This window comes from Hyla sarda, chromosome 1 (genome assembly GCF_029499605.1).
Source record: "Hyla sarda isolate aHylSar1 chromosome 1, aHylSar1.hap1, whole genome shotgun sequence".
Taxonomy (NCBI): domain Eukaryota; kingdom Metazoa; phylum Chordata; class Amphibia; order Anura; family Hylidae; genus Hyla; species Hyla sarda.
Genome location: NC_079189.1, coordinates 54,555,869 through 54,568,494, shown reverse-complemented (window position 1 = coordinate 54,568,494; position 12,626 = coordinate 54,555,869). Strand labels below are relative to the sequence as shown.

The 12,626-nt window shown below is 42.0% G+C and overlaps 1 protein-coding gene across 3 annotated transcripts in view; it reads left to right on the top strand.

Annotated features, from left to right (window-relative positions):
• Positions 1 to 12,626, top strand: part of SORCS2 (sortilin related VPS10 domain containing receptor 2) — a 1,056,376-nt gene that overhangs the window by 964,309 nt on the left and 79,441 nt on the right. For all 3 annotated transcript variants that reach the window (XM_056555055.1, XM_056555056.1, XM_056555057.1), the window contains one exon: positions 296 to 372. In XM_056555055.1, coding sequence (XP_056411030.1) covers positions 296 to 372 — 77 coding nt within the window. The remainder of the gene's footprint in view (positions 1 to 295; positions 373 to 12,626) is intronic.

The following is a 12,626-nucleotide window of genomic DNA, read 5'->3' as shown; positions in this document are numbered from 1 at the left end:
CCTTCTGATGGCCAACAGAGCTCCCTTTAGCAGAACACACAGGCAGTCTGAACAAGCCCTACGTTGGTAGCTAAGCACCTGATGTCTAGTTGCTATGAATGCAGCCTTTTATATTGGGTTGTCAGGCTGCATATCTATAGTAACTAGTCTGTCCCATCTAATTTCGGTCTTCGTATGCCATGGGATCTAAGAGGTCTTAAACGTCAAGAAAGTAAAGAAGAATCGAGTTTTTAACACAAGTGAATTGTTATGTTAGCTTTCTTATTCTACTAATTTATGTTTTATTGAAATGCAGGTAACCTGGGATCACAATTGGTAGAATACAAGGAAGAAATGTACATAACATCAGACTGTGGGAAGACATGGAGACAAGTAAGATTTTATTTATTTTTCCTGTCATTGATTAGACTCAAGAAACCCCAATACAAAATCTATAACACCCACCCACTATTTACCATTAATAATACTGGTTTCTTCTTACATGGCAGAGGGGCCTTTGAACACTCTCAAGCACCATAATACCGTGGTACTTCTGCTCTCCCCCCCCCCCCCCGGCCCCCTTATAATACTGGCTGTAGACTAGGTATGATGGTTAGGCCTACAAGGAGGAACTCAGCCTATAAACATTTGGATGTGAATGTAGTATATATATTACATGATGTTACACTTGATCGGTAAAAGTTAAGCAAAATATCTTCAATATTAATATAATTCACAAATACAGGCTTGCAAGAAGGTATAGCATCACCTTACTACTCAAAAAATGTCTTAGGAGTCCATACATTAACCCTTGCCTAGCAACCATTGCTATAGAAATGAGCGCCAAATGCTGAATCTAAGGGAAGAAGGTTACAGCAACCGTTCTATTTATTGACAGCTGTTATTTTAGTTGATAGGTAAAGTTTTTATTTCACTGCATACTGTTCTGCCATTGTCTACATTATACCACTCATCCAGGAAAGCACTTTTATTTGGTAGAGGTGTATTGGACATGGCCACCCCATGTGATGGGTATCCCTTCAGCTTAAGACTCCTGTATACAGTGGAGCAAGATCCCAGACAAATTGTGTTTTCTTGCTTCTCTTACAAATGAACAGTTAAGTGGTGGTCATAGAGTAAACTAAGAACGATCGGTTTAACAGTTCCCCTAAGAATAAGATCAGGGGTGGGGTTGTGGGTTTCACTACAGATACCCTGTGTGCAATGTCAGTCTATCAGATTGAGGATTCAGGCAACACAGGCTCTAGGTGTTTGTTGGATTGCAGATTTCAGTTCCTGTCTTTTTAAAAAGTCAAATTCAAAAACATATATTTGCAAGATCAGCATTCCAACAGATGTGTTCTGAATGTATTTCTCCTCGAGGTTTAGAGTCAAGACTCTGTCCCTATCTCTGAAGACTACCCAGTTCTTACAGCCAACTGGTATTAAGCACCTGCTAATGAGCGTAGGGCTAGATGGGGTATCTTTATCTCTTGGATTTTACCTTCCAAGGGTCCTGGCAATCTCCATTGGCACTTCCCAGAAGGGCTCTCTCTGGCGTCCTGCCAACTGGCTTTTTCCCCCTGTGGCCAACACTGCATGGCACAGGCTCTAAGAACTTGCCTGTGTTCAGTATATTTGCCCTCTTTTGTAGTGATACAGATTTTTACCCTTTTGTAGAACACAACATAGAACAAATGATTAGCAACAATCTGCAATGTAAATAGTAATCCCATCTATTTATGAAGCCACTTACTCACCATGCTTCCTTGTAATAACACAAATGAACCGATTATGGGAATACGGTAATTACAAGGCTTTAATGACTGATACCTTGTGGTCTGGTATTACACAGTAATATGAAAACATTCCATGCCGAATTAATAGCTTAAGGGGATTTTTTTTAGTTCATGTAAATGCAACAGAATCAATGTCTGACTCAAAGTTTTTCAGTTTTGTAAATCTCTAGAATTTTTGACTTTTTAACTATTTCAAGATGTCTTCCCTTAATGATGTTATGTATGTGTATATTTGTAATGTATATATTCATTACCATTGTAAATATTAGCGCTGTGATTGATTTTGAATCCTGATCCATGATTCCCTGTTGTTGATTTTTATGCCTTGTTGTGTGAGTTATTCCCACCCCCGCCCCAATTATGGTAATGCAGTTGATCAGACTCAGTCCATTCTAATGCATGTTTATTTGGATAACACCATTATATGTCTGACTGAAAACAGTACAATGATCATATGTAACTGATGAGGTATGATCACATGGAGAAGATTTCAGATTAATCCGCAACACACTTAAGATTCTCGATGCCAAGAAAAACATCTGGTTCAACTGATTATAAAGCATTACTGTCATTTAAAACAACTTTTGACAAGTTGCTTAGATATGTGAAAAATTTAGATTGCTTTGGGTCTCTGTAGAAATGTCAGTTAAATTAGGTCTGGATACGAAGGGTTAACAGGCAAAATAATAAAGTCAAAAGGCAGACAGGGAAAGCACAAGCAAACATAAAATCAAAGTCAACAGGCTAGATCTTATCAGAGAGAGAAATGCAGTACCAATATGGAAACAGGAGAATTGTCAGGAGACAATGGCCAAGTGTCAAATATATAAACATAATAACATTTCAGAAGCAAGACAAGAGCAAGGCAGGCTTGAAATGTATATGCCCTTGAGGAGGGTGTGAACACAGGAAGCAAATGTGATAGGCTTTCAGTCCAAGCCCCCTGATAGGACTGGACGTTGCCATAACTACGCATGATGATAGCCAAATAGAAAACTAAATCCTTAAGGTAGAACCAGATCCTACTCATTACACATGTGGTGGCTAAGGGGTGGCGTGTATGTAAACTGATGGGTGTCGTGACTATGATAGGAGTTTGTGATGCCATATAATAACCACACTCCAAGGATTGAGCAGTTGCCAGTCCCAAGCACCAGGTAAGGAATACCACAAATGCAAGGTTAGGGAAACCACTTGTAAACCTTACATCAGGAATTGCAGACAGGTGATAGAACAGGTACAGTTCAGGTTTAGTGCAGTTTCCTTGAAGGATACTTCAGGGAACCAAAGTTGCTTCTTGGCAATTTAGTCCTTCTCCACTAAAAAGTGACTGGTCTGAACTTGACCTGGACAGACTTGACTGAGCCAGCCTTGATGTGACCAGACTGGTTGAGACTTGACTGAGGTAGATTTGACTTGAAAGTTGACTATCACTGACTCTAGCAACTTCACTTGTGGAATCCAATGTAAGGGCTTACCATCAAGGTGGACTGATATGGACTGGACTGGACATCCACTCACTCTCTTCTCCTCTACACAACTACTGACTAACTCCTCACGGTCTACACAGACCTTGGGGAGAAGGGCAAGAGGTCCTGATTGGCCAAAGTGCTCATGTTATTCCCCTGCATCCTCCTCCACAGTTACTGTTAACTCTTTCATGACAGTAAAACACTGGAACATTGAATAAATGACAATACATTAGAACAATACATAACAAGGTAACCTGGAACCGTGAGCCAGAGCAAACACCAGAAAGTGACATCCGAATAGAGCGAACTTCGCTTTGTGCCGGATGACTGGCGATGCGTGGGCTTGTGACATCATGGCCATGCCCCCTCAATGCAAGTCTATGGGAGGGGGTGTCTATGCATAGGGGATAAGGTGTCTAGGGGCTGAGTACTCCTTTAATTTAGGCTGGAGTTCTCCTTTAAGTACTACATAAACAACAGGAAAAAACAAGTGAACCAAGGGCTCAGCCAACTTTGAGATGACTTTAGGAAATTGTGTCCATTGTTCGAGAGACTATTTTAATTTTTTTTTAATTTTTTTTTTGTGCAACCTTCCTTTATATCTTATAGCAGCATTAACCAGCGTAGGTTGCCTTTCATTCATTGTAATGTAGGTAATGAATTAGCTCCACATCATGCCCCGCTGTTGTGTGAAATGAAGTTTTCGGGACTAAAGACGGATCCCACACAGAAGGAGAAATATTTTTATCCATCACTTTGCTTCCAGCTGTTAATATTAATCTTTACCCTTATATTTGATTTGCTGCGTGTAATGGTATTTTATTCTAAGAACAGCAGTATGAGAAAGAAAAGTCTCCGGCTGCTACGGCACTGCAGTCCTCACAGCGTCTCCGGAGATGAAATATGTGCAAAGTATGGGATGTCTGACATTCTTGTAACTGGTCTCACAGCCGGACATTAACAAGAAACCATCACATACAGGAAAGAAAGAAGAACTTCTTTCATCAAACATGGGATCAAGTTGTGGTGGCCATGAGATGGGAGTAGTAGTGTAGGACCATCTATGGGGTGTACCTAGTAAAGTCTATGAGATCATGGCAGCTTTGTGGTCAGGCTGAACCGTGAAAAACTCCTGTGGAAGAACTTCCTCCTCCATTTGTTTACAGTCCGGCAGTCTTTAGATTCCCCCTGGCACATGCAAAAGGGCGTGGGATGGTATTAACCCCGAGTGTGCCTCTTCGGGTCTTCTTGTGACAAATGGCGCACAGGAAAATTTGCACAGAAATCTGAATGCGTGCACAGCCCCACATTGCCAGTTTAAAGCATATACAGTCTTTTGCCCCACAGAAGCACCGACAATAGCAATAAACAATGCAAATTTGTGATTTGGGTACGCTAGCAATTAAAAGGTTCAGAGTACTTGGTGACGGGATCTGCGTGCAATCCTGTTTGTGACGCCAGGAAAAATTGTGATGCCCCTGAGGAAAATGGTAGTGCAGGGCCAGCAAGGGGGGTAGTAGTGTTCTTACCAAAGTCTATGAGATCACAGTAGCTTTGTTGTCTGTCTGAGCCCTGGAAATCCTCCTGGGGTCTGCACAGTAAAGGAAGTCCTTGACCCTGGGCCCACCATAGTGTCTGAGTGCTAGTGTGCCTGTGATAGTAGTTGTAAATGACACATGTTGTTTCTCCATTTCATACCGATAAACTGCAATTTACCAACATATTATCGATGGGTCCATGGACTTGAATGGAGGGATGGACTTTATATCACAATTAGACTATGTTCAGCCCATTTAAGTTCATGGGCCTGTTGACAACACATTTTTCACATTTTTAGTAGGAAGCCAACACATAGCCTGGTGGAAGGCATAAAAGGTGATGTAAAAATAGCTTAAAAGGGGTACTCCGCTGCTCAGCGTTTGGAACAAACTGTTCCGAACGCTGGAGCCGGTGACGGGAGCTTGTGACGCTCCATCCCATAGACTTGCATTGAGGGGGTGGGGTGTGACGTCATGAGGGGGCGGGGCCATGATGCCACGAGCTCCCGGCTCCAGCGTTCGGAACAGTTTGTTCCAAACACTGAGCGGCGGAGTACCCCTTTAAGATTCCTGCGACACCATGAGATGCTACTTTCTTCAGATCCCCACAAAGCAATCCCTATGAAGCCTTTGCTCTCTAAGGATAGGATTCCATTTGGCTATTTTGGGGAGGGCAAAAATGCCCCAAAAAACACAACAACTTCCAATCAGTGTTTCTTCACAACAATTGCAGCGGACAGATGTTGGGAGAGAGTAGGGAATTATGAAACGTGAAAATCCACTTTATGTCTTTGGGTTTGGCCTTTTTTTTTTTCCTGCTCTCAAACGTTTTTGGGATCACTGGCAGTTCCCAAAATCGCAACATGCTGAGACTTTGGCATTTATTTAAAAGAAGCCTCAGCATTTCTCTCCTATAATGGTCTATAGGAGGGACAAAATGGCAATAAAAATGCCCTGTTAGTTTAACAGCTCAGGCTGTGCAGGAGGTATACATTGTATACCTCTTGCACAGCAAGAACATACAGTAAAGCAGCAATATATAGAGTGCTGGTTTACTGTATGTTGTTGCTGGACAGGAGATATTCAATGTATACCTTCTGCCCAGCCTGTGCTGTACTCGCTGTTGTATAGCCACTGGCACAGTTAAGCTAAGCTTGGAGCAGAGGCTCCCGTCAGTATGCTGATGGGAGTCTGGGTCCCTGTACAGTATATAGTGGTGTGCTATACATCCCTGTATATCATATGGCTAGTGAAGGGAACTAGTGAACTAGTGATGCTATGCTTCACTCCTTACCCCTTTACACTACGTGAGCCGGGCGCCCTTCATCTGATCCACAGAGTGGTAACTTGAAGGCAGTGAAAAACTGCAAAAGGGTAAAATAAATAGTGGTTTTTCACAAAAATGAAAAGGAAAATGCAGAAATGCTGCAAAAAGCAGTGGCAGTAGCACGCCAAATGAAAATGTGGAAACGTAGCCTTACAAAAGAAAGAGGGAGAATGTGACATCACATAGCAGCTCCTTTTAGTCTGGCCCTTTAAGTGTGCTGCATACATTACTACTATCACCAAGGTTAAATGGGATTGTGGGGCCCCACAAAATTATTAGTTATGCGCTTAGTTTGGCTTTGTGGTGTCCCAGCACCAAAGGCTGTTCTGTGGGCTTCGGATCTCCTCGGGCATGCCTGATGTACATGTGTTGGGCCCACTGAGAAAGTATCAGTTATGCATAATATTTTCAAGCACTTTATTATATACTTTATTATGTTTACCATATTCACTGTATAATATGTTATTTATGTGTACTACACTATACCCGGCCCGTATCTAATTCATTTCAATGAGCAGGTTACTCCGGCCGGCTCATTTTTGCACCCTATCCGGTTTTCTAACCGGACCTAAAGCCGCGGTTTTAAGGTCCGGTCACAAAACCGGATATGGGGCAAAAATGAGCCAACCTGAGTCACCGTTTGACTCCGGTCAGCTCATTGAAATTAATTAAAAACAGGCCGGGTCTATCTAGGATACGGGAGCACCCGGTTTTCGTTCCCCCCAGCCGGATACAGTTCCTGTACAGTAAAATCGTAGTTTGAACCCACCCTAAACCAGGTGATCCTTCCTGCCCAATGGTAAACCCTAAATTGGTCAGTATATAGTGTAGGGGGGGGGGGGGAGCTGCCTCAGATCAGTGCTAAGTACAGTGTGGAAAGGCGGTGAAGTCTTGTGTGGAGAAATCCTGAGGGAAGTCTAAGAACAAATCTCTTCTCAAGTCAGCCCCGCTATTCTGAAAGTGATCCCCCGTACAGCGGAAAGTCAAGCCCTGGCAGTGAAGGTAATTGGACCTTGTCAGAACCCTAGCCAGCGTGGGAAGTCTACCGTCTCTTATCTCAAGTCGGTATTAATCAAGTGGATGAAAAGCACCATAAGTCCCAGCAAGGCAACTGGGCTCCCAGGGGTTACACTGCTTGCGTCACCACAGCTTTCCCTGATCATTGGCTAAGGCATGTCACTTCAGTGTTTTATTACCAAAGCCTCATTGGACATTATAATTGGATGTGACTTGTCGGCCAGAACCCGTTATACAGGCATGGCATGAGACTGGCGCTTTGCTTTTACAATTACACTATTCAGTGTTTGTCCACTTGGAGAATTATAGAGAATATGAGCATCCAAGGCAAATATTAGTCCTCATAGTTTATCACACAATTCCGAGCTGTGACCTCCACTTGGAGGCACTTTCATGTTGTCATCCTGGTAATTTAATGACTGAACCTCCCTACTAGCGGCTATATATGACTGCGCTGTGTATCCCCGAGCTCTGCTCTATATCCTAGCTGTGCAGTTTTATTTCAGCAAATTTATATCTGTCCCTTTTTGCTATTTCAGCGTGGTTGTTATCATTCAGCCATATATATATATATATATATATATATATATATATATATATGTAGAACTAAAAGTAGAAACGTATCACTGTATATTCTCGGAAATTCGAATGGATTCATCTACAATTCATCTGATTGGATAACAATGGTTTTATTATATAGCAAATCATTTTTAATGTTAAGTTAGTAGTTTGCTTTGCTCTGTAGTGGATATAGTGGAGAGTGGGCCCCATTCAAGAACAGCAGGGGGCCCAGAGCCAACCTTAGGCTTAAAGGGGTATTCCAGGAAAAAACTTTTTTTTATATATCAACTGGCTCCAGAAAGTTAAACAGATTCGTAAATTACTTATATTAAAAAATCTTAATCCTTTCAGTACTTATGAGCTTCTGAAGTTAAGTTTGTTCTTTTCTGTCTAAGTGCTCTCTGATGACACCTGTCTCGGGAAACTCCCAGTTAAGAAGAAAATCCCCATAGCAAACCTCTTCTAAACTGGGCGGTTCCCAGACAGGTGTCATCAGAGAGGACTTAGACAGAAAAGAACAACCTTAACTTCAGAAGCTCATGAGTACTGAAAGGATTAAGATTTTTTAATAGAAGTAATTTACAAATCTGTTTAACTTTCTGGACCCAGTTGATATATCTAAAAAAAAGTTTTTTCCTGGAATACCCCTTTAATTTCCAGTTGTTTTTTTTTTTTTTTTTTTTAATTTTTTTTTGGGGGTTGGGACAAAATGCCCCCCAAAAAAACCACAACTGCTGCACAGGATTTTTTCACGGCAAAAACACCACGGCCAGATTTTGTCAGGGAGTCAATAATGAAACACAGAACCCACTTTGCCTTTTTGAGATCACTTGCAAATTCCCAAAATCGCTGAATACTGAGACTATGGTGTTTTTTTTTGTTTTTTTTTCCAAAGAAATCCTGGTGTTTCTCTCCCACAGAAGTCTAAAACAGTTTTTTGGGGGAGTTTTTGCCACAAAAAACGCCAAGTGGTACCATCTACAGAGGTAACTGATGAAACTATGCATCACTACTTACCTCCTTACACTTTGTGAGCCAGGTGCTCTCCATCCGACCCAAGGAAGGGAACCTTAAAGGCAGTGAAATACTAACACAGGGTAAAAAAAATTTGTTTTCACAAAAAAAAAAAACTATAAATAAACACCATGATCACCACAAAAACTTGGCAGTGGCAGTTTGACCTGGAGTCTGGATTTATTTTGGCCTCTGATCTGAAATTTAGGGGTGTGTTTTCAGGTCTGAGTTGTTTTGGGTCTGGTGTTCGATTAATTTAGGGGACTGAATATTTTACAAATATGATGACGACCTGTGGGGGATACGTCAGTATTTCCCTATAGTTTGGAAAAATAGAGGTTCCATATTTCCCATTGTCCATTAGAATGTGATTTGCAACAGTCACAAAAGAAGGGATAGATAACCTTTTTTCTTTCTCACGGAGGCTTGGGGGGAGGGGGGGAGGGGACATTCAGCCTAAGTTTGGCATCCATGGGCCCTTTGCTAAACATGCATAGGATAGGCTTAAAGGGGTACTCTGCTGCTCAGCGTTTGGAACAAACTGTTACGAATGCTGGAGCCGGTGTGAGGTGGTTTTTTGCGCCCCCGTAGATCCATGCGTCCGCTCCTCCCCCAGCTCTCCGAACATTTCCGAAGCTAGAACTGGGGGAGGGTACAGCAAGGGGAGAGAGAAGTTCACGCCCCCTCCCTCATCTCCCCTCCCTGAGCTCGGCTGGACGCACATCTCTACGACACGCCCCCTCCCTGAGGACATAGATCTCCACGGCAGGTCCCCTCCCTCATCTCCCTGAGCTGAGGACGTAGAGCAGTGCTCCCAATGAGCCATATGTGTAAAGGGGGACATACTGTATGGGCTAAAGGGGGACATTTAGCCTGTACAGTATGTCCCCCTTTAGCCCGTGCAGTATGTCCCCCTTTAGCCCGTACAGTATGTCTCACTTTAGCCTGTACAGTATGTCCCCCTTTAGCCTGTACAGTATGTCCCCCTTTAGCCTGTACAGTATGTCCCCCTTTAGCCCGTACAGTATGTCTCCCTTTAGCCTGTACAGTATGTCCCCCTTTAGCCTGTACAGTATGTCCCCCTTTAGCCTGTACAGAATGTCCCCCTTTAGCCCGTGCAGTATGTCCCCCTTTAGCCGATACAGTATGTCCCCCTTTACACATATGGCTCATTGGGAGCACTGCTCTACGTCCTCAGCTCAGGGAGATGAGGGAGGGGACCTGCCGTGGAGATCTATGTCCTCAGGGAGGGGGCGTGTCGTAGAGATGTGCGTCCAGCCGAGCTCAGGGAGAGGAGATGAGGGAGGGGGCGTGGAGCTTCTCTCTCCCCTTGCTCTGCCCTCCCCCAGTTCTAGCTTCGGAAATGTTCGGAGAGCTGGGGGAGGAGCCGACGCATGGATCTACGGGGGCGCAAAAAACCACCTCACACCGGCGCCGGGAGCTTGTGATGTCATAGCCCGTCCCTTCATGACATCATGCCCCGCCCCCTCAATGCAAGTCTATGGGAGGGGGCGTGATGGCGGTCACGCCCCCTCCCATAGACTTGCATTGAGGGGGCGGGGCATGACATTAATAGGGGGGCGGGCTATGACATCACACGCTCCCGGCGCCGGCACCAGCGTTCGGAACAGTTTGTTCCAAACGCGCAGCAGCAGAGTACCCCTTTAAGGCTATTCTTTATATAAAATAGGACCAGGGACTATTCATATATCTTGTACTGATCTTGAGTTTCATCACCTCTTGTACTCCATTCACATCCAAAGCAGAATTCAAGTCATTACATGCCATACTTGATCTCTCCTAATGCCTTTAAAACTGCGGGGGTATAGAGATCTGGTGGTCTCACAGGGTTATAGCCGAATAGCTTTCCAAACAGCAATATGGAGTCTGAAGGCCCCCTATGGGGAATAATTGCAACCTCCTATTTTTACTGGACTATCTCTTTAAGAAAAAGCCTCTTTTATAGATATCAGAATTATTCTGCACCAATTTAGTCTCCGTAAGCCAAGGACTGGAGAAAAGCATCGTTCTGACCAAAATCCAGGATAATCGTAAAGATGATGTTTTTTTTTTTTTGGAGCTGTGAGCAACGTCTCAGTCGCCCTGCACTGCTAAATAAAGTTGACAGATCATTTCAGGCAGATGATGAACAAGCGCAGAATTGCTGCCAGCCACAGAAGAGAGGCTTCCAATCCAAAATTGCAGTAAGAAATCCTCCTTTCCGCAAGAATTTTACTCTTGGCAGTGAACACTCGGCCGGAGAGAGTGAGGGAGATTTAGGAACTGGTAGAGCAACATGGCGAAGATTTAGCCCATTGTCATCACCTCTCAGGGTATTAATGTGTCACTGCCGACAGCCTCAGATAGTGGCAGCTGTTATTGGGCTGTCAAACAAAGTATCCGTCCAAAACAAACAAGCGAATAAAATAACATAACACAGAGAAAGGAGCGCAACTCCGGAGGATCACCTTACAGGGATTGGTAGTCACTCCCAACTATGCCCAAGATCAAAAAGTAATAAGACAAACAGTGTGAATACAAGGAAGATCCACCGATGTACATAAAACATGTCATATATATAATGTACACATACAGTAGGGCCTTCCACTATAAACAGGTTACAAACTGTCCTTACTACCAAGTTACAATGACATGCTCCAGAAAATGACTTGGAAATACTTGTTGTCTGCTAGTCACACTTTTACCCCAAAATGATGGATCAACGTTTTGTGCAGTACAAAGCAAAAAAAAGTTGTAAACAGTTGATATTTATTCTCTTTTGTTAGATTAATAAATAAATAGATGGATAGATATGAGATAGACAGATAGATAGATAGGAGATAGATAGATATGCGATAGATAGATATGAGATAGATGTGAGATAGATAGATATGAGATAGATAGATGATAGATAGATATGAGATAGATAGATAGATAGATATGAGATAGATAGATAAATTGATAGATATGAGATAGATAGATAAATAGATAGAGATGAGATAGATAGATAGATAGATATCAGATAGATAGATAAATTGATAGATATGAGATAGATAGATAGATATGAGATAGATGGATAGATGATAGATAGATATCAGATAGATAGATAGTTCGATAGATATGAGATAGATATACAGATAGATAGATAGATAGATATGAGATAGATAGAGATAGATAGATATGAGATAGATAGAGATAGATAGATATTATAGATAGATATGAGACAGATAGATACATATGAGATAGATAGATAGATAGATAGATAGATAGATATGAGATAGCTAGATAGATATGAGATAGATATTATAGATAGATATGAGATAGACAGATAGATAGATAGATAGATATGAGATAGATAGATAGATAGATATAAGATAGATAGATAGATAGATATGAGATATATATTATAGATAGATATGAGATAGACAGACAGATAGATAGATATGAGATAGGTAGATAGAGATAGATAGATAGATATTAGATAGATATTATAGATAGATATGACATAGACAGATAGATATGAGATAGATAGATAAATAGATAGATAGATATTAGATAGATAGTTCAATAGATATGAGATAGATAGATAGATAGATAGATAGATATGAGATAGATAGATATGACATACATAGAGATAGATAGATTTGACATAGATAGAGATAGATAGATAGAAATCCAAAGAGAAACAGCGCTCCCTTGAGCTCAATATCTGTGGGTGCACGCAGAACCAGACCTTGGTCAGGGGTCCCAATTTACAGAAAGTTCATATAAATCCGCAGCACACAGGTCCAATATGGTGAAAAAGAAATAGATAGATAGGATATAGATAAATAGATAGATATCAGATAGATAGATAAATAGTTAGCAATCCAAAAGACAGTGACACTCCAATAAATGAGCAAAAAGTGGAATGTATTGC